The sequence below is a fragment of the Miscanthus floridulus genome, chromosome 7 (assembly GCF_019320115.1).
Source record: "Miscanthus floridulus cultivar M001 chromosome 7, ASM1932011v1, whole genome shotgun sequence".
Classification (NCBI taxonomy): Eukaryota; Viridiplantae; Streptophyta; class Magnoliopsida; order Poales; family Poaceae; genus Miscanthus; species Miscanthus floridulus.
In genome coordinates, this window is record NC_089586.1 from 46,442,036 (window position 1) to 46,455,032 (window position 12,997).

At 43.5% G+C, this 12,997-nt stretch overlaps 1 protein-coding gene across 1 annotated transcript; it reads left to right on the forward strand.

Moving 5' to 3' along the window:
• Nucleotides 1–6,962: 6,962 nt before the first annotated feature.
• Nucleotides 6,963–8,193, forward strand: LOC136463161 (peroxisome biogenesis protein 7-like). Its single transcript, XM_066462182.1, has one exon. It carries the CDS (start codon nucleotides 7,039–7,041, stop codon nucleotides 7,996–7,998), a length of 960 nt encoding a protein of 319 aa, XP_066318279.1. The 5' UTR covers nucleotides 6,963–7,038; the 3' UTR covers nucleotides 7,999–8,193.
• The last annotated feature ends 4,804 nt before the right edge of the window (nucleotides 8,194–12,997 follow it).

Sequence of the window (12,997 nt, forward strand, 5' to 3'; positions counted from 1 at the left end):
AAACAACGGCGTAGATGTGATCTTTGAGGCGCTGGAGAACTGACATAACAAGGAAGGACTGACAGGACGGGCCCACAGGACGGCCGACTTGACAGAGTCGGCCGGCCCCACATGTCATGGACATGTGGCCTGCTTCGGTGGTTTGCCTTCTAGAGTCTTCTAGTGTCTTCCCATGTCAGTACCATCGTGGATAAAACGTGATTTCCTTTGACGAATAAGTCCTTGACGATTTTCTGATTAAATCCTGCTAAAAACATAGATTCACCAAAACTCATGGAATTTGTTAGTTTAAACTGCTAAGTCTATGTTGGTGATCCATTTTAGTCATTTATACAAGGTATATTGACAGTTTATGATTGTCATTAACTACCGTCAACAGGCGGCGTGGCCGAGCAGCCGCGGCGACGTGTTATTCGCGTCATTGCCGGAGGTAGACGACTGTCCTGACCATCGAGCCCCGTGCATCAGTGGAAGGAGGAGAGGAAAGAGGGAGCGGGTGCTCGCGGCTAGGCTAGGCCGGCCAGTGCGGGGGGGGGGGGGGGGGCGCTCGTTGCCGGCCTGGTGCGGGAGAAGGGGAGGAAGAGGTGGGCTGCGCTAGGCCGAGGGGAGAGGGGAGAGAGAGAGAGAGAGAATTGAGCCCGGTTGCTCTTTTCCATTTCTTATTTCTTTTTTCTTTTTCCCAGAATTGTTGTAATATAATTTTGGAATGGATTTGAATTCAAATTTGAGTATGGCTTTTCAAGGGATGTGTACCACCATATGTTTAAGCAATCAAGGCAGCAAACAAAAACTCCAAACAATGTCACACATGTAGTTTTATTTCTAGGTTGACCTATTTAGGTTAAAATAATTCCTAGGTGGGTTATATTTATTTGTTTTATAAGAAATTTTAAAAGGTTCAATTTTTAGTGATTTTTAAATTAGGGCCAAAATTCAGGGCGTTTTGACAAGTGACCGTCTTCTAGAGATTCCATTGAATTATGCATATAAGCTTTCTAATTTATTTTATTTACTATATATACAATACTCCATGGGAAATACCTTTTTCTTGCATGATAGAGCATTCCTGAAGATATCACTGCTATATCTGAACAATTATATAAGGTATGGCATTATCAACTCCACATTAACCTTGTCAATCTTCCTGAGAACCAAGAGATGATAGGGATAACCACATCAGTCGCTTTAATTTGTTAGGGATCACTTTCCATTGAGTTGTAATGTTTGTTTCATTCCAAGCTAAACAAAAGCATATCAATCCAACAAAAGTTCTATCAATCCAACAAAGACTTAGCAACTAATCTTGATACTTTTGTTTGCATACAACACATGAAAAACATGTAAAATGGGAAAATATGAGAAAAACATTGTTCGATCTATCAGTAGTAGCATACTGTACAACACATTCCCTAGCCATTCTATTTTCTTGAATTAATGGACACTTCAAATTTTACCTCCATTCAAAAAGAATCTATCCGATCTCAAAAACTTTGCAGTTTTAAGATTTATTTAGATTCTCTACAATATACGATAGCAAATGCTAAAAAAATAGCCAATTTATGTGTTTACTAGAAAAAAATCCTTGTAAAATAAATATCTGGCCACTACAAATGGGAGCAAAGCTTGGTGTTATGTTTTGTAACTTTTGCTTGAAGCTTTGTAAATTTCATTAACACTGTAACTTTTGACATCGTCCAATTCCCTTGACACTTTATAATTTTTGCCATCATCCAATTTACCTTGGAAGCCAAACCGCCAAAAAATTCATCCTTGGAGGTGGACTGCCAAGGAAATTGAATTTCCCTTGGTCTTTATATTTGGCGGCCTTTGTTTAATGGCAGCAGCTGCACTACAAGAAAGGCAAGCGGGAAATGAACCAAGCAATCTCGTAGAGTGGTCGGAAGCATTTTGCCTTTTCTGTTTGAGCGTCACTCTGAGTCAGACCCACTTAATCCACCGTCTCCACCCATCCTAAACCATGTGGATCAATGATCCGTCTAAACCCACCAAAGCACAGGCCTAATCAGCATCCAAGGTTGTTGTCACTGTTTCATCCCATTGAAGCTTTACTTGTCACACACTAAATAGCTAGAGAGCTCAAATCATGAAAAGCGACAACTATTGGCAGCCGTGAAAACCGGCTTAGCCGGCTTCAGTAAGGAACGTCACAAAGACCTACTTATGCCCCTCGAAAATATCAGTCGGAGCGACGCGCCTAGAGGTATTTTAGGATTGATAATGCCACCTAGAACGTCCACAAATCATGTCAAGATAAGTGCAGGATAACAAGGTATCATGTTGAAAGCGATTCGAGTTTAGAGATGTATATAAAGTATCCCCTTTTATTCTAAATTATAAATCCTTTTGGATTTTCTAGATACATAGCTTTTGCAACGCATCTAGATATATATTATGTCTAAATAAACATTGAAATATATGTATTTAGAAAAGACAGAATGACTTATAATTTAGAATAGGGAGAGTAGATTGGTTTGTTTTTAATCGTTTCGATATCCTTGTAGGATCTCTGGTTGGCCTAGAGGGGGGTGAATAAGTCTATCAAAACAAACACTCAAATTTTTATCAAATTCACCCTACGGCACTGCTGCTCTGGAGGGCGGCACTGCCGGGCCAGAGCAGCGGCACTGCCGCACCTGCAGACAACTTCGAGTCACAGTTTAAAATCCGTGAACGAAAACTTAGATCGAAGAAATTTTCTAACTTATTGGAGGTATGACAATCACAGATCTAAGTGCTAGACGTAGTAGGAACACCACACACAAGTAGATCAATTAGAAATCCTAGAAATTAGCTCAACCATAATATGTCATGCAAGTAATATAAATTAAGCACAAGTGACACAATGATTTATCCCGTGGTTCGGCTCGCCACTAAGACTTGCCTACCTCCATGTTGTTGAGGTTAACCACTAAGGCTTATGGCTTTCCAACCCTTCCTCGTTCTCAAGTCAAGAGACTTAACTCTTTAGATGAGGGGTGAGTTTAATAGCTTCAAGAGATGGTTACAAACCTCCTAGGGCTGCCACATAAGTTGGCAAGCTACACGGACAACGCTCTAGCCGGCTAGGAGCCAAGCTCTAAAAGTAACAAACACAACTGTCGGCCAAAACGTGAATCAAGTGATTTTTAGAGTTGGAGGATCAATGGAGCTGCTCTCTAATCGAGTTTTGGACCCTTTTCCCTCAATGATTGATGGGAAAATTAATGAATTTGCTTAGGGGCTTGAGGTCCACAATGGAGGGAGAGAGAGAGAGCTCCTGCTCTGTTTTGGACGTGCTGAAGTGAGGAAGAAGAGGCAGAGTACCGTTGGAAAGGAAGGGGAAGGATATAAATACCCCAAGCCCCCAACAGTCACTTAAGTGCGGCAGTGCTGCACTGCGGCAGTGTCTCTCTTCAAGTGTGGTAGTGCCGCACCACGCAATACAGCAAGGGTAAGAATGAAGTGTAGACTATCTTGGATGCGAATCTGAGAATGCATGTGTATGTTTGAGCACTTGTAGCACATATTAGCTTAAGCATTTTGTCCCCCTTTATAGTACGGCTTTTCCTATACTCTAATTTAAAATATAAAAGAATTTAAACCTTCTTTGAGTTTGAAGCCATCTATATTTGTAATTGGGACTCCTTCGTTTCATGTAGCATCCTCGAACATGAATTCCCTGCTTGTCATCTCAATAAATCTCATTAGTTCTCTAATTGTGTGGTTATTATCACCAAAACCCATAATTAAGGCTTGATTGCACTTTCAACCCTGAATCAATCATACCCCCCTCCTATTTCTGTAGGGTGGGCGGTTTTATCCCATTAGAAAAGTTTACAACTCTAGATTCTACATGTGTTTCCAAAGTTAGACCTGGACTCTGCTAAAATCGGCCTGGCTAGTTTCCCCGTTGTCAGCCCCGATATAATGGAAAACTTAGCTAGTTGGTTTGGCAGATCGGTCTTGCTAATATTGCTATCTTTAGCCCAAATTGGCCATCAAATATGCTCTATGTTTTTAAGGTAAAACTTGCAAATCTAAAAACACGTTTTAGCCATAAAACAGATGATTAACAATAGTATATTGTTTGTTCTAAGGGCTATACTGGTCATTTTTTCCTTTTATGCTTTTTTCCACACTCCCGGGTAATATGTATTTAAATGTCTTCCATTAAGTGCTCTGATAGATGATCCCCTTGCACCATTTGCACAAAAATGGCCATTATTATCTCTCCATCCTATAATAAGGAATCTATTGTTTAAAATTTATACCAAAATATAAGATATTTTGAGTTACCCAACCCCCTTCCTCCTCTATTTTTGTTAACATCATGCTCCTTTCCTTAGAAACTATTCTCTTCATCTACTAACTAAGGAAAGGGATAATGGAACTACTCCTTCCATGCTAATTAGTGAGGAGTATGGTCGTCTTTTGCTAGCTTTGTTTTATCTAAAAGTCGTTTGGATTTCTTATATTACAGAATACAAAATGGAGGAAATACATTGTATGGTCGTTTCTAACTTGAAGACCACTGACAATCTACCAAAATCCAAACTAGATCACAATCCTAAAATGATTTTCCTATTATCTTGATGTAATCAAGCAGTTAGGACAACAACAGCCCTGACAAAGTGACGGTTAGAGGTTATTTGGCACAAGTTGAGGATTTGTTTTACAGCTTCGGCAACCAAACGTCCTCACACAACTCCGCCTCAGGGAAGAAGCTCCACGATTTCTGCTGAGACAAGCAAGAAGAGAGAGGAGGACCTAAAAACCTAGCTTCTCCTAGATTTTGTCTCGATCTAGGGGGGCATCACAGTTGTGGTCAACTTTGCCCTCGTGGGGAGGCGAGGCCGGCGCGGGGAGGGTCGACGACGCGGTCGCACAGGAAGGGGCGGAGGCGGCGCGCTCGTCGAAGTGTAGGGGCGGGCCGTCCAGGGTGCACATGTGGGCGTCGAGCCACGCGAGCACCCAGCCGCCAAGTTGTCAGGCCACGCGTGGATGAGCTCGTTGGGCGCGTGTTGCAATTGGGGTGAGTGGATGGGCGATGGTGGAGCTAAGAGATGGGGAAGTGAGGAGGAAGAAGAGACCGGCACGGTGAGAAAAAGGGACAAGCACAAGCTAAAAAGAGAAGAGTAATAATGAGAAAAAAGAAAAAAAAGTATTATGGATATTTTTTTCAACAACCTAGACAAGTTATTTTACTAAACGTTTTCTCACTGGACAAACAAGAATACAACGTCTCTTCGAAAAAAGTTACAATTGAAGTTGTTTTGACCAAAGCACACGCTATACCAAACATGTGCCTAAGGCTGTTTTTGACCAATAACATGTTTGCTTATTGGTTTCAGTCAGAGCTTATCAGCCATGATATAGTTATAGTATTTTTTTCTCATAACAAACCAGCACCAGCTGAACTTATGAGCCCAGACACCAACGAACATGCTGCAAAAGCTATACTCCTACCAAACATGCGGTTTTAACATGAGTACTCTCTCACATCTAAAAGTTTGAGTTGATTTTTTTTACAGAGTGATGAGTAAAGCAGCAGGCCAGCAGCGCATGGCAGTACAATGAGAAAATTTTCTATTTGACACTAAAAAACTTCTACTCTCCTATTTGACATTTAAATATAAAATATTTTCTATTTGTCACCCTTTTTGTTTTTTCTTTCTTATTTGACACTTCTGTCAACTCAGTTAGCAAGGACCGTTAACTTTCCCTATGGGCCAATGGGAAAGGACTAAAATGCCCTTCAGCAAGTAGACTAAAATGCTCTACTTTAGAAAAATTATATTATTTTTATACGACGTCGGATGAAGATGATTTTTATATGAATCTTTTAGTTCTCGATGAGATCTACAACTTTCTACTTTTAAGTTTTTTCATTTGAGATCGTTAAGATGCTCAAAAAAAATAATATAATATTTCAGGAGCATATTAATCGCGTACCAGGGCTGTCGTCTTAGAAAAATCATAATTTTCTTGTATGGCATCGTGTAAAGATACTTTATATATGAAAATTGTTGCTCTCGATGAGATATACAACTTTTTAGTTTTAGGATTTTTCATTTGAGGTCATTAAGATGCTTAGAAAATATTATAAATTTTCAGCAATATATTAATCGCGTACCAAGGTTTGTCTTCTCAGAAAAATCATATCTTTTTTTATATGATGTTAAATAAATATACTTTTTATATGAAAGTTATATATTTTGATGAGATCTACAACTTTTTAGTTTTGTGTTTTTTCATTTAGAAAAACATAGAAATGTCAAAAAAACAACAAATGAAACATCATGACTAGAAATAAACAATAGGGGTAAAATGGTCTTTTGGAATCGGACTTAACACCGTTAGAGCTCTAAAATGACGGAAGTGTTAAATAGAAAAGAAAAAAATGAAAGGGGTGACAGATAGGAAAGATTTCGAGTTTGGATATCAAATAGGAAAGTAGAAGTTTTTTTAGTGTCAAATAGGAAATTTTCTCCAGTACAATTCATGAAGATTTCGCCGTTGACGACGTCGTTATTGCCTAAAGTTTACTCTCTATTTCATCCAATATTTAGATATATATATATATATATATATAATATTAAATATAGACTATAAAATAATTAATTATACAGTTCACGACTAATTTATAAGATGAATCTTTTAATCATAAGTAGTCTATGATTTGATAATATTGTGCTATAGTAACATATGTGCTAATAATAGATTAATTAAGCTTAATAAATTACCGATAAATTTTATAATTTATTTTTATTAGTATATGAACACCCAGTACCGCATTCCGTACCAAAACTTTACACCCAGTACCGCATTCCGTACCAAAACTTTACGTCCTAAACGGACTTTACTTCCGGATTTCTGTGCGGTCCCAGCCTGCGGCCCTGTCAGGACCAGGACTGAACGCACCGCAGAGGCACAGCCATTATCATCAATCAAAAAAGAAATTTAAAAGGAAAAATAAAATTAAAGTCCAAGTGTTACCCGAGTCCCCGTTCCCGATCGGCCGATCCACCCACCGCCGCGATGCCGGCGTTCAAGGCCCCGGCGCCGGGCTTCGCCGTGCGCTTCAGCCCGTTCCACGAGAACCGCCTCCTCGCCGCCACGTCCCAGCACTTCGGCCTCGTGGGCAACGGCCACCTCATCGTCCTCGACCTCGCCGCCGCCGGGCCCGGGGCCGCCCCGGCGCTGGTCTTCTCCTTCCCGACCTCCGACGCGCTCTTCGACTGCGCGTGGTCCGAGTCCCACGACTCCCTCTGCGCCGCCGCGTCCGGGGACGGCTCGGTGCGCCTCTTCGACGCCGCGCTCCCGCCGGCGCAGAACCCCGTGCGCCTGCTCCGCGAGCACGCGCGGGAGGTGCACGGCCTCGACTGGAACCCCGTCCGCCGGGACGCCTTCATCTCCGCTTCCTGGGACGACACGCTCAAGCTCTGGTCCCCGGACCGCCCGGCCTCCGTCCGCACCTTCCGGGGTCACGAGTACTGCGTCTACGCCGCCGCCTGGTCCGCGCGCCACCCGGACGTCTTCGCCTCCGCCTCCGGGGACAGGACCGCGCGCGTCTGGGACGTCCGGGACCCCGCGCCCACGCTCATCCTGCCCGCGCACGACCACGAGGTGCTCTCGCTCGACTGGGACAAGTACGACCCCTCCATCCTCGCCACCGCCTCCGTCGACAAGTCCATCCGCGTCTGGGACGTGCGCGCGCCGCGGGCGCCCGTCGCGCAGCTCGCCGGACACGGCTACGCCGTCAAGCGGGTCCGTTTCTCGCCGCACCGTCAGGGCATGCTCATGTCCTGCTCCTACGATATGACCGTCTGCATGTGGGACTACCGCAAAGAGGATGCTCTGCTCGCCAGGTACAACCACCACACCGAGTTCGTCGCCGGCATCGACATGAGCGTCCTCGTCGACGGCCTGCTCGCCAGCACCGGATGGGACGAGATGGTCTACATCTGGCCATTTGGGACCGATGCAAGAGCCATGTAGCACGCAGATGCAATAGACCAGGTGATTTGTACTGTTTGTTTTCAGCTTTGCATTGGGCGGTGGTGATACGAATACATACTCCTACATGTTCAGTTACTATCTCCTCCTCAAATGAGTTGAACCTACATGTTCAGTTACTATCTCCTCCTCAAATGAGTTGAAAAAGTTAGAATAATGTCAAAAATTGTTGCCAAATTAACATAGCTTCTTACTGCCTTTCTCATTGTGTGTTTGTGTGTGGTGTGGAAGTGGAAGTTAACCTGGCAGGAGCTCCGAGCTCTGGCCTCTCTTATAATAGTAAGAAGGAAATGGTTCACAAGCTCATAACACCTGATGCCATAGGCCACGATAACTTGCCCTTTGAGTCCAATAACATAACAAGCAGTTCCAATTTACAAATGCAGAGAACCTACCAATAACAAGAGGGTTTCTAGCTAATCTTGTAAGGTTGGCCATAGGCCATACACCTCTTTTGAAGGATACCACCTGTTAAGATTTTGTTACAAAACAACAGCAGAGCAAAAAGATTTCATTTCTCTTCATTGTAGGTCATCCACATCAATTTTTCCTTGAACTATTTATCAGTTCCAGTGATTTGGATACCTTAGACTCTTAGAGGTTTGTTCACCATTGACAACTGTTCCCATGAATTGAGGTCGGGTTTATTTTGTTGTTGTTGGACATTCTGTAACGGGATCCATAGATGAATGAAGTCACCTTACCTGTCTACTATGTTGATCTCGGTTTTGTGCCCAGTGGTATCATGTACTCCCTACATTCCAAATTATAAGACGATCTAGAAAAGCCAAATCATCTTATAATTTGGAACAGAGGGTTTATAGATTGTCTTCCTTTTGCGTCCACTAAGCAGTAGATCTATGGCAGACATCAGGGGTTTACCTGATGAGCCATCTGTTCTCCCAGAAAATAATATTCGGTACCATGGCGTAGCATAATATGTGGGCACATTAAAAATATATCATTTATTTTGCTACTGGAGCAGCCACACGCAACTCATTCTTGCTTAGTGATTTGACCAAACAATTGTAGTGTAACTAGTTACTGTGCTGCTGTTATAATTGTGGATGAACATAAGAACATTCATGATGTTAAGGAATCATTCTCTGTGGTACCAACTCGTTACAAGTTTGAGCTTGTTGTGGTTTAGCCCAAATATAGATAGCTGAAGTTGCCATGAAATTCCAGGCCATGACATGTTTAATACATTCTTGGAAATAGGGCTAGTAAACTTTGAAAGGCATGAGAAACGACCGAGGGATACTGTGACTACAGTCTAGCCATCTAGTCTAGGGAAAACTGGAGAAGTGCTTTGGGGGAAAGATATATCATCGACAGACGAACACTTTTTTGGTGAGAGATGGCATTGGCCTAACAGTTTCCACCCAACAATATGAAAACCTAGCAGTTATACTTAAGCTTCGTAAGAAGCCAGTCCCAATCTCAGGGAACTAAGGTTGTGCTTGAAATGCAAAACTTCTCTATATCTGGTGTCGTACGTCTAGTGGAGGGCCTAGGAGGGGGCCCAGGCCGATTAGGCCTGGGCTGACCGCGCCACCAGGAGGGAGGTGCGACCAGCGGAGGGGCGGCCTCCTGCCACGCCGCCGACATCCAGATCCCGGAGGATTAGGATTAGCTTGCTTAGAGGATAACCTTAAGCAAGAGTAGAATAGGCCAAGGGCCTTCTATCCCCTCCTTTCCCTTCTAAGCCTCGGTCCTCTTCCCCTGTGCCTCTCTCTCTCCCCTGTGCCGACGCCTCTACTCCCCCAAACCCTAGCCACCGCCCCTCAGAGGCCCCCTCCCAACCGGCCTCTGACACTGGTATCCGGAGACCAGGTCGATCCTTCGGACAATGTTTCGACCACAGCCATGGAGAAATTCTGTAGCAACGTCCACAACAGCATGTTCGTTCCCCATGGGAACAGCTTCTACAAACTCGTCAACAACGGGTATGCTTCGATCAACAACTTCGGAGCTTCCATCCCGCCAACAGCAGCAGCAGCCTGCTGCACCCTGCAGCGGCCATACAACCAATAGTGCCGCCGCCAGCCTTCCTGGCAGCAGCCGCGCCACCAAGACCGTCGACATGGAGAAAATCTGCAACAACGTCCACAACATCACTGATCAATTGCTGAAACCGGTTGACAAGTTCTTCGCTACACCAATAGCAGATCTACCTCAACCAGAGATTCCCACTCTGGAGATCACGTACATAGGAGGGGCACCACCACCACCAACTCCCCCCCTTGCAGCTTCCTCAACCGATAGCAGATCTAAAACTGCCTTCGGGTGAAATCTCCACAGCGCTCATACCTACTCCAGCAATACTCGCACCAAGGTCACCTACAACACCAACATCGACCATAGCTCCAGTCACCTTCGGCTACATCAACAACCTCCAACCCTATTCCAACGAGAACAAAGAAAGGTGTATCATCTTCAGCAGGGAGGCATCAACCTTTGGAGCAGCCGTCTTCCTCAAGCCTCGCCAACGACCAAACATCGTCGCAACGCGAGGACGCGCTGCCAGGAGAAGGGGGAAGAGATGTCATACGTCTAATGGAGGGCTCAGGAGAGGGCCTTGGAGGGGGCCAGGCTGGTTAGGCCTAGGCTGACCACGCCACCAGGAGGGAGGCGCGATCAGCCGAGGGGTGGCCTCCCGCCGCTCCGCCGACATCCAGGATTAGGATTAGCTTGCTTGGAGGATAAGTTAGATTGCTTAGGGACTCAGTCTCCCAGGACTATAAAGAGAGGGGCTATGTAACCTTTCAACCTTAAGCAAGAGTAGAATAGGCCAAGGGCCTTCTATCCCATCCTCTCCTTTCTAAGCCTCGGTCCTCTTCCCCTGCGCCTCTCTCTCTCCCCTGTGCAGACGCCTCTAGTCCCCCAAACCCTAGCCGCCGCCCTCAGAGGCCCCCTCCCAACCGGCCTCTGACATGTGGAGGAATCATGTTTCCTGTGAAATTCCGTTGAGATTAGTATTGTTGAATTCTTGTGTCTTAGTTTTAAACCAAAACTGATCACCTATTGAATTGAACATACCATTGGGACAGCAAGTCCACAGCTGCATCCTTTCTACACCTGACAGAGATTTGGCTTTTGTCAAAAATGACATATGATGTTTTATGCCCCAAACATAAGAACTGTGTCGTGTATTGTATTAGACCTTTTGGACGAAGTAAAATGTGTTGAGCATTAGCAGCATTTCTGGGCATGAATCATAAAGGAGATCAGGCCTGTCTTGATTTTTTTAATTTATTTATTAGTTCTGCATTGACAGTTTGGCTCGCACTAGAATGCTATTCTTGTGCTAGTATCCGTCAATCCGTGCATTGGTGCATGCACAATAGTACTCGCAGGCATGGCTTTGAAGAGACGCCTTTTCTGCCCCAGTGAGGTGAACTTTGGATGAACCAAGGAGTGTTCCTAGTATTGCTCTGCTGCTGCTTCTGCGGCGGCGGCGGCGGCGGCGGCGGCCAAAGACGAAACCGCATCAGATCAGGCCGACAGCGTCAGCAAGGCCGGAATACTGGTACCTTCGGCGACGCAGCAGAGGAACTTTATTTTTTTTTCAGAAGCAACAGAGGATTGTTGCATACTCTTATAAATCTGGACAAATGCGAAGGTATTTGCATGTGGGTGCTTACCTGAATCTGTACAGGCACTTGTCGTCCTGCACTCATGCTTCAGTGTGCTACAGAGGATTAATGCCGATTGCTGACTGTCCCTTTTTCGCTCAATGAGGTTCGCAATCGGCTTCAGCACTGAAGACGTAAAACAGAACTCTACGTTTTTGTGTCGAGACTAGCAAATATGTCTATGGGTTGCAACAGAAAAAAAAAACGGTCATCTATTCTAACGTGTCTCGGAAACTGACTTTGTATCGGGGCTAGATGCGTTGCTAACTCGTATGAACATCGACCATGAGCTCAGGTCACAGACCGGATACTAAACCAATCACAACTAGTATCAATAATTCATTACATGCCACTCTTAGTGAAACCATTGAAAACTCTTATGCTCGGAGAAATGGAGAGACGGACGAACTCGTGGAGATAATAAAGAGAGTAAACAATGAAATTCTAGAGAATAAATTCTTTTAATATTGTATGAGAATATAGATAGCAAATGTGCATTATATTACAATTACAATAGAAAAAAATCCTTGTATCTCATGATCATGTTAAAAATAAAAAAATCTTTAATTATGTTTTTTTTCTCAAACACACAAAAGCTTTGTGCTTCTTTGTATTAAGGTAGAGAAAATATTAAAAAAAAACACGCCTTACCGGCACCCTAGGAGTCAATAAGTTCTACTTAAACGCTTGGACTCTCTCTAATGTAGTAATAATTTTATTGTTTATTCATTAGATTTATAGTAAACAAAAAAGTAGATAACTTTTACGTACAATCGCTACAAAATCTTTGTGTTCACGGCTATATTTTTTTCAAGAAGACGTCAAAGGTTCAAAGGTGTATAATATTATTATTGATATTTATAGGGAAACAAAATTAGAACAAGAAGTTGGAAACCAACTTTTTTTTTTGTCGGGGAAACCAACTATTGAAGTATGAAGTGGACGCTGAACTTTCCTTTAAAAAAAGTGGACGCTGAACGTGGGAAAAAAGGATAAAATCAATTCGGACACGGACGCTTGAAAAAGAAAACATACTATACTTAACACAAACCAGTCCGAACACAGATCCGGACTCTTTTCTATTCGCACTAGGACTGTTACTCAGAATCAGAAGAATCTATTTGGATTATAATTCCTTGCTATCCAATTCTTTTCTATTCGTTACTCAGAATTGGAACAATCTATTTGATTAGGATTATGATTCCTATCTATCCATATTACCTCAAGAAGTCCCTTGTATGTCATATATAAATCAAGAGGGCTGTAGATAAATGAGCAGGGATAATTTTCATACTCGTGGAGTTAGTTAAGGAGAGGTGGACGAAAAAAATGGATCGACGAAA